Genomic DNA, 8,508 nt, shown 5'->3' with positions numbered 1-8,508 from the left:
GCACTGCCACACACACACACACACATACACCATGCCGCACCACACACACACAGACACACACCATGCCCCACCACACATACACACACACACACACACCATGCCCCGCCACACACACACATACACCATGCCCCACCACACACACACACACACACACACACACACACACACTGGAAACTCAAGCTATTCCTGTCTAGACACTCCTATACAATGCCACAGCCTCTGAATCTGCCCGGTGCGTTAGGGGACTTGGTAATGACTCTGAGATCAAACAGTGATGCCAGGACTCCACTTTTCTCCTCGTCCTTGCGGCTGGATGAGGCCACTGGGCGCCATTTGCTCGTTTACTCGCTCGTTCAATTAACATTTGCTGAGCGCCTGCTATCGGGGCGCTTGCTGGGGGCGCATATGTTCCTACCAGGATTAGCCTTAAATTTATGGAGCCGAGAGGCTGCACGGATGTTAACTCACGACAGAATGCGGATTACACAGTGCTGAGTAAGCAGAACCGAGAGACGTCTGCAGGGAGCAGGGAGCGAGCACGGGGCATGGGCTAGCCCCGGGTCAGAAGGACATCACAGGTAACCTTCTTGACATCTGTGCATAGAAACTGGACCCTTCCTTAATGCTGGCTCTTTCTATGGTGTTATACACACTGCCCACTGCTCATGTAAAGGCATACACACCTATCATCTATGCTTCTCCAAAGCGTGGGGTTGGGGGATTGCAGCCTGGGCGGGCTATGGAGGGATATTCAAAACAAACCACAGGAGCACTTGGCAGACCCCCTCTTCAATTAGCCACTCTAGGCTTGGGTGCCTTTCTGTAGAAGAAAGCGGGGCTAGGAATTCTTTGTGGGGGGCTTGTATTCTTGTGAAAGCAGACTTCAATTACTGCATTATCTTCGAACCCTGAGGTGGCTATAGTCTTGTGTGAGCCCAAGTTGGCTAGGCCAACTTCTCCATAGGACTCCTTAGAGAAGCAGGGGGGGGGAGGGGGGTGATGGCACAGCAGGGAGGGGGATGGTGGCAAAGTTATATTCTCCCTTCCAAGTACTAACCAGGCCCGACCCTGCTTAGCTTCCGAGATCAGACGAGATCGGGCGCGTTCAGGGTGGTATGGCCGTAGACGCGAAGTTATATTCTCATGGGAAGTGTTCCATGAACCTCAGTAGAGACGGGGGGGGGGGTGTGTGTAGAAATTTAAAAGCCCTGAGGGGGGGATTTTTTTTTTTAAATCACTATAAATCTGACATAAGAAAAACAGATCAGAAATGTCTTGTGCTTCAGACACAAACAAGTGCGCGAGCGAGCCAAGACCGTAAACACCAGTGTGGGGCACATCTGATCACAGGAGCTTCAGATAATGTCCCCAGAGGGTAAATGCATTTGCTTGCACGGTACTGTGTGTGTGTGGGGGGGGGGAGGTGCCTACAGCCCAGGGGTTCTCAATCTTCCTAATGCTTCGACCCCTTAATACAGTTCCTCATGTTATGGTGACCTCCCCAACCATAATATTATTTTTGTTGCTATTTCATAACTGTGATTTTGCTACTGCTAGGAATTATAATGTAAATAATTTTGAAGATTGAGGTTTGCCAAGGGGTTGAGAATTGCTATTCTAGCCCAAGTAGATTTTTTTTTTTTTTTGTCATTTGGGTTTTTTTTTTGTTGTTGTTGTTTTTGTTTTGTTTCTTGAGGCAGAGTCTTATGTAGCCCAGGCTAGCCTACAACTTGCTACATAGCTGAGGCTATCCTTCGACTTCTGAGGACTGGAGAGACTGCCTGGTGTAGCTGGACTTTGGCTACTTTGTGGGTTCCTTTCTCCTCCACCCTTTTCCACTCTTTTTTCCACCCTTTCATCCCCCTAACACGAGATGAGAGAGAGAATAAGAATAGAGGGGAAAGGAAAGAGACTCTAGAATAACATCAGGGGTTGGAAAGAGGGCGAGGTATGTTATCGTTAGATGACTCCCTGGTGACTAGGGGGAGTCATGTTCCTTGGGGCAAGTTTGACCTTTGCTGTAAAGATATCTCATTTCTTCTTCTTTGTGTTGTTTCTTCTTTGTGAACAACTGCTTGACAAACCACTACGGACAATCAACCCACAACCAACCAAGAATCCTGAACGGCCAACAACAAGCCACCCAGCCTGTCGGGCGGGGCCCTGGCATTTATATACCCTCTGAAAAGGCCCCAGAATTCTAAACATCACACCATCGCAAAAACTCTCTGCACCTGGCAACATTACCCGCCCCTGCTAGAGCACGAGGCAAATCATCGTCAGCGGCTGTGGGCAGCCTGAAGCAGCCCCACATCCCACACTTGGGGTTAAAACAAAAGAACATATTCTTGTAATATTTCTGTGTTTTTCAAAGAAACCTGTCTTAAGGTTTTGCTGCTGTGAACAGACACCGTGACCAAGACAATTCTTACAAGGACAACTCTTACAAGTTTAATTGGGGCTGACTTACAGGTTCAGAGGTTCAGTTCATTATCATCAAGGCGGGAGCATGACAGCATCCAGGCAGGCATGGTGCAGGTGGAGCTGCGAGTTCTACATCTTGTTCTAAAGGCTGCCAGGACAAGACTGGCTTCTAGGCAGCTAGGACAAGGGTCTTAAAGCTCACGCCCACAATGACACATTTCCTCCAACAAGGCCACACCTCCAGATAGTGCCACTCCCTGGGCCAAGCATAGTCAAACCACCACAGAACCATAACTTCAGAACTGTCACTATAACTGTCACTATAACTGTCACTATAACTGTCACTATAGCTCAGCATCTGGGTGCTTACTTAGATGTGTCAAGTCCTAGGTTCTGTCTGCAGCACAGGAAATGTGGGGGACCTTATATTTTGGAGCCTGTGATTGTTTAGCTAGAGGCAGGACTAAGAAAGGGCTGGCTACACTGCTTTTCAAACACTCCCATGCCCCAGGGCTAGTTACCCACAAAGTCGTCAGCACCGAAACCCGAGAAGTGTGTGCCACCATTGTCCCATACAGAGTTAGGGAACGGAACCTACTTGCTAGAGGGCTCCACCCCTGGGCTCCATCCAGGGTCCAAGCAGAACCTTAATTGGGAACTGTTCCACCCCTGCCCAAGTCCTCACTGTGAGGGTGGACCGAGCCTGTCTTGGACTCCAGGAAGGGTTAGTGGCTAGGCCTGGCAGCCTGGGCTGTGTGTGTTTCTAGACCGTGTGTGATAAGGTTGGCGCCACTACCAGGGGGTAGCTGGTCCTGGAAAGGAAGCTCATTGCTGTATCTGGGTCGGTAGCCTCCTTGGCACAGGCGGCCCAGAGAAAAGGATGCTTCCTTCGGTCACGAGCGAGCCTCTGGGTTCAGCTGAGCTGCGCACTGCCTCTACTGCAGGCTTGGATTCTTTGAACCAAGACCTGGCACGACTTAGGTACCTGCGACTTTCAGCCAAAGAGGACTCCTGACCAATAATCTTGCAGTGTGTGTGTGTCGCGGTCCTCGTCCTTTGTGATGAGTGGCCCTGGAGCTCAGAGTCAGTGTAGGAGGCAGGGGCTTTCTGCACAGCTGTATATCTAAAAGACCCTGGGCAGATGAGACCCTAGATGGCCAGGCCCCTGTCTCAGCTAGCTGTGGTCCTCAACCCCCGGGGGAGTAGGGGGGTTAGGAGTCCCATCTCACCCACCTGACAAGTGTTCAAAGTACTTTCGAGACGACGTTCAGTTTGGAAAGCAATAGCTAAGGATATTGCTTTGTAAAATACAGCTGGGGCATGGGGAGCATAGAGTCAAACCCACCTCTGATCCCAGCAGTCAGGTTGCAGAGGCAGGTGGATGAATTTGAAAGATTGGTCTATGCAACAAGTCCCAGGTCAGAGTTGCATGAGGAGACACTCTATCAAAAGACCAAAGCCAAAACAAAACAAAACTACATTGAAAAAAAAAAAAACCAAACAAACCCAAAACAACAACAAGAAAAACCAAGATAAAGTAGCCTTGAATTCCAGATTCAGCCTCCAGAAGAACTGGACAGTATAGCACCAGCTCGTGGAACACTTATGTGGGCTGTAAGGGCTTTCGTGGCCATTCGTCACAGGTGAGTGCTACCACATCTGGCTGGCAAGATGACCTTAAAGCTCACGTTCTCTGACACAGTCCAAGTTCTACTTGGACTCAGAACCATGGAAAACAGAGATGTTCACCGCAGCTGAGTCTCGATAGCCAAATGCTCCAGGCAAGCCCATCCAACAGCTGAACGAGGAGTCAGGGGGGCCCACTGCTTGGAAAAGGCACAGCACTAAGGAATTTTTACCACCAAGCTCACAAAACACTGGAAACTTAGAATGTTAAGGCTAGCCGCATAAATAGACTGTTACTAAGTCCATATGTGTAAACAGTTTAACACTGATATACTGTATATGTACTTGTACCATATAATGCCAATTCTTTGTTAAAAAAAATACTGATAAGACTATGTCATATATAGACAATAGAAGATAATTTATCAAGATATTAAGTGATTCTAATAAATTCTATTTGTGCTGTTTTGGTTTTGGAGACATGACAGGCCACCCTCAAGTTTGCTATGTAGCTGAGGACAACTTTGAACTTCTAAAGCTCCTGCCTCCAAATCCCAAGAGCTGGGAACGACAGGGGAAGCGGTATTCTTAGTATTAACAATTATAGAGCCAAACCTCAGCTGCCTCTGAAAAAAACACTTAAAGTTCACTGCATCCTGCGTCATCCAACACTTAGCTAAGATTTCACTCTTACATAGAAAGAAATAAACACACCCATCTCACTGGTGTGCAAATTTGTTTTTGTCTTTAACAAACAGTACAACTGTATGGAAAACATTTTTTTTTTTTTTTTTTTTTTTTTTGGTTTTTCGAGACAGGGTTTCTCTGTGTAGTCCTGGCTGTCCTGGAACTCACTCTGTAGACCAGGCTGGNTTTTTTTTTTTTGGTTTTTCGAGACAGGGTTTCTCTGTGTAGTCCTGGCTGTCCTGGAACTCACTCTGTAGACCAGGCTGGCCTCAAACTCAGAAACCCGCTTGCCTCTGCCTCCCAAGTGCTGGGATTCTTTTTTTTTTTTTAAGTTATTTTATTAGATCTTTTCTTCATTTACACTTCAAATGCTATCCCGAATGTCCCCTCCCCCCACCCCGGGATTCTTTTTAAATAGGCTTCTTCATAGTTTATTATCAGCGCAAGGGTTGGATTTGTGTACCTATTTTATACACCAATATACCCGGGATTATGTAAAAATTATTTGGGCAAAAGTGGGACTGCAGGTCGGGCATGATGCCCACACCTTTTGTCCCAGCACTCCAGAAGCAGAGGCAGGTGGATCTCTGTGCGTTCAAGGCCAGCCTGATCTACAGTCCGAGTTCAAGTACAGCCAGGGCTACATGGAGATCCTGGTTCCTTTTCAGTATCTGCTCATGAACTCACACTGGCCAGAGAGGCCAAGTCAGCAAAGGTTTAGGAGGCCCTGGTGCACCTAACATCACACATGCTCAGGGAATCGGTCTCTGAGGAGCGGGGCACATCTTTACCTCCAGTCAGTTACTCAGGAGCTCATTGTGTAAGTTCTCAAGGGTCTTCTTGCTGATCTATTTACGTGTGAAAAGCGGCAGATTTCCAGGCTGGCTCCCGAAACTCTTCCCAGAGGCACTCGTTATAAATAGCCCACTCCCAGCAACTGATCTGGTTTCTACCCACCTTCTCCTCCGATGGGTAAAAACCGATCGCTCTCATGACAAAAGGAAGCTCCGACAGGCAAATGTGTTCCGACACCTGCCTGGTCTCCATTGTATCGATACCTTGACTGCGGATCTGAGAGTAGTAAAAATAGTCCTCCAGCTCCTGTGTCAGACGAAACAGAAGACAAGTGCACAGTCCCTCTGAAGTCACATACATCCACGAACGGGATGTTTTTTTTTTTTTTCTAGAAAGTTCACTCTGAGCTCAGTGTGGGGGCGGAGCTTTGTAGAAAAGGAGAGAGGGTCATCACCAAGGTTCGTTCTACAGCCTTTAATAGATGCCCCCAGGAAGTGTCCCCTCAGATGACAATTACCCTGTAGAATTTTCCTTCCCGGCCACCAGACACCAGACCATAGAACGGGGTCAAGTCTTCACCCCCGAGGGAAACGGCTGCCTCCAGGGCCCTGGAACAATGGAAAACATCACCATTAGAGAGTACTCAAGCGTGAAGTCACTGGAGTCGCACAGATGGTGGCCTCGGAAGGACACCCGCCACATCTGTACAATCAGGGTCTATGCAACTGGCCTAGGAAGGTCCCGAGGCGGTGACAAAGCCTATGACAGAAAATTCAATTTCAAGTGTGGAGCACAGCCGTGCGGGGCACCCACCTTAATTATGGTGATATTCTCGTTCCTGTGACACGGCAGGCGCCTGGCAATTTGTCTGTAATCTTTGGGGACCACAGTTCTCCTGGGGGCTAGGGGGGGAGGCTCCAGCCTGAGACCTCAATGGTAAGAGCTGAGCACGGCCGACCAGTGCCAAAGGGCTGGCAGGTGCATTTCCAGTGCTAATTGCTTCCAGAAAAACCCGGGAGATCACGGGAACCCATGCCAAGCAGATAAAAATAACCCTCTGCTCTCTAACACAGGGTCAGATTTTCCAAAAATAGGCCCTTTGAATGGGAAGAAAACCTACTTTTGCAGGAGACCGACCAACTTTTCCTCACAAAATCGTCTAAAGTCACTGTAAAAAAAAAAAACAAAACAAAAAAAAACAAAAACAAAAACAAAAAAAAACCTACTCACTGGATTTCTGCTAATTCAATGAACTAGAACCCACTTCAGTGAAGACCCATGGTGGGGAGCTGAAGTATCCAGGAATCACAGGGGCTTGCACGTGAGGCCTCACTCTTCCTGCTTGCAAGCTGTGTGACCAGGAGAAATACCCACCTCTGCTCAGTTTCCGCATCTGCAGAATGTGTAGGGTCATATGGGGTCCACCATAAGAATTAAATACAAGCCAGGTGTGGTGGCGCACGCCTTTAATCCCAGCACTCAGGAGGCAGAGGCAGGCAGATTTCTGAGTTCGAGGCCAGCCTGGTCTACAGAGTGAGTTCCAGGAGAGCCAGGCCTACACAGAGAAACCCTGTCTCGAGGGAAAAAAAAAAAATTAAGTACAAGGATTTGCCCCGGGGCCTTTGGTTTTTCTCAGAGATCATTTCCTTACTTGAGCCATCAAGAGACCCCCTTGGAAGTTTAGGGACCTGTACGTGGGAAGAAGAATCGCACTGTCTTCCAGAATGGCAATGAGGACAGAGTCAAGATGGCTGCGGCCAGGGCAGAGCCCAGAAGCGCATCTCTGTCCACGCCAAGGGCTGACAAGTTCTGGCACGTCCCTATCCCCTCAGCAGAACCACAAAATGTCCTCTGCCCGGTTAGTGGTTCCAGTGGAGGGCCTGATGCATTTCTTTTCCACAGGAGCCTGAGGTCCGTCTCCCGTAGGGCCAGGTCTCTTATCTCTGACAGGAGGCTATCAAGTGATCAGCTGGCCCTTCCTTTCCTGTGGTCTCCAGGCCCGACTCAAGGGATAACAGAGCCACTTTCAGAGGGTCCTAGAGCAGGGTATATCAGGACCAGAAGTGACACGGGAACCTGTCACCACCAAGAACCCTTAAGGGAAGGCTGTAAAATGTACGTGGCTCCCCAGGACAGCCCAACTTTCTGCCGTCATCTCCTCTCAGATGACTTTATCTTTTGTGAAGATGATATAAAGCTAGCCAGCACGCGAGTCTATGTGGTATTAGGAACAGAATCGGGAGCTTTGGCGCATGCTAGGCCAGCGCTCTACCAGGCTGAGATACAGCCTGGGCCCCGGTGCAAGCAGTGCTTACTTACTTGATATTCTTACATTTCTTTCCATTAGTGAAACGCTGAACATATTAAGTCACCAGAAGCAGCAATAAAGCGCTAATTAGTTCATAATGATCCTTTGTCCCCCACAACAGATTTAAATTGAAATTCTCAGAAGCCTGGCTTCTGGCCAAGCATAGGGAAGTTACTGGATACCCCTACCCGATCCCCTGTTACTGAGGGCAAGAGGGGGCACGGGGGGGGGCGTGTCCTCGCCTAAGTTACTGTGTGCCACAGGTCCCAAGGATTACAGGTGGCAAGTGGGTGCCACCTGGAGGAGCTCATGTGGGGGCCTGCTGGGGAGATGCCTCAGGGTGGAGAGCAAGCTCACCTCCGGTTTTCGAGCTCCCCCCCCCCCCCAGTTCCGTCTATCAATTCACTCAGGGTGGCAGAGGCAAAAGGCAGAGTTGCGATTACAGTCTGAAGCCATCACGGCACCAAAACAGATTTGTGCCTGCTATTTTCACTCAAGTTCGGAGTAAGAAGGAAAGCGCTAACATCTGCCATAAAGAGAAAGATGCCTGCTTGGCAGATGGAGGGGCTGACGTTCCTGGGACAGGGAATCAGGCTGCTTTCTTGAGGGAGGGGCCTCGGAGGAGTTCCTGTCTGCCCTGTCCCCCGCCCAAAAGCTCAAGTGGACAT

At 49.0% G+C, this 8,508-nt stretch overlaps 1 protein-coding gene across 1 annotated transcript in view; it reads right to left on the bottom strand.

Annotated features, from left to right (window-relative positions):
* Positions 1–8,508, bottom strand: part of Wdr66 (WD repeat domain 66) — a 66,691-nt gene that overhangs the window by 17,034 nt on the left and 41,149 nt on the right. The window contains exons 16-17 of the mRNA XM_021187174.2: positions 6,050–6,140; positions 5,695–5,838 (exon numbers count right to left, since the gene is read on the bottom strand). Of these exons, the coding sequence (XP_021042833.2) occupies positions 5,695–5,838; positions 6,050–6,140 (235 nt within the window). The remainder of the gene's footprint in view (positions 1–5,694; positions 5,839–6,049; positions 6,141–8,508) is intronic.

Source organism: Mus pahari, chromosome 23, assembly GCF_900095145.1.
Source record: "Mus pahari chromosome 23, PAHARI_EIJ_v1.1, whole genome shotgun sequence".
Taxonomy (NCBI): domain Eukaryota; kingdom Metazoa; phylum Chordata; class Mammalia; order Rodentia; family Muridae; genus Mus; species Mus pahari.
This window is presented reverse-complemented; position numbering and strand designations above follow the sequence as displayed.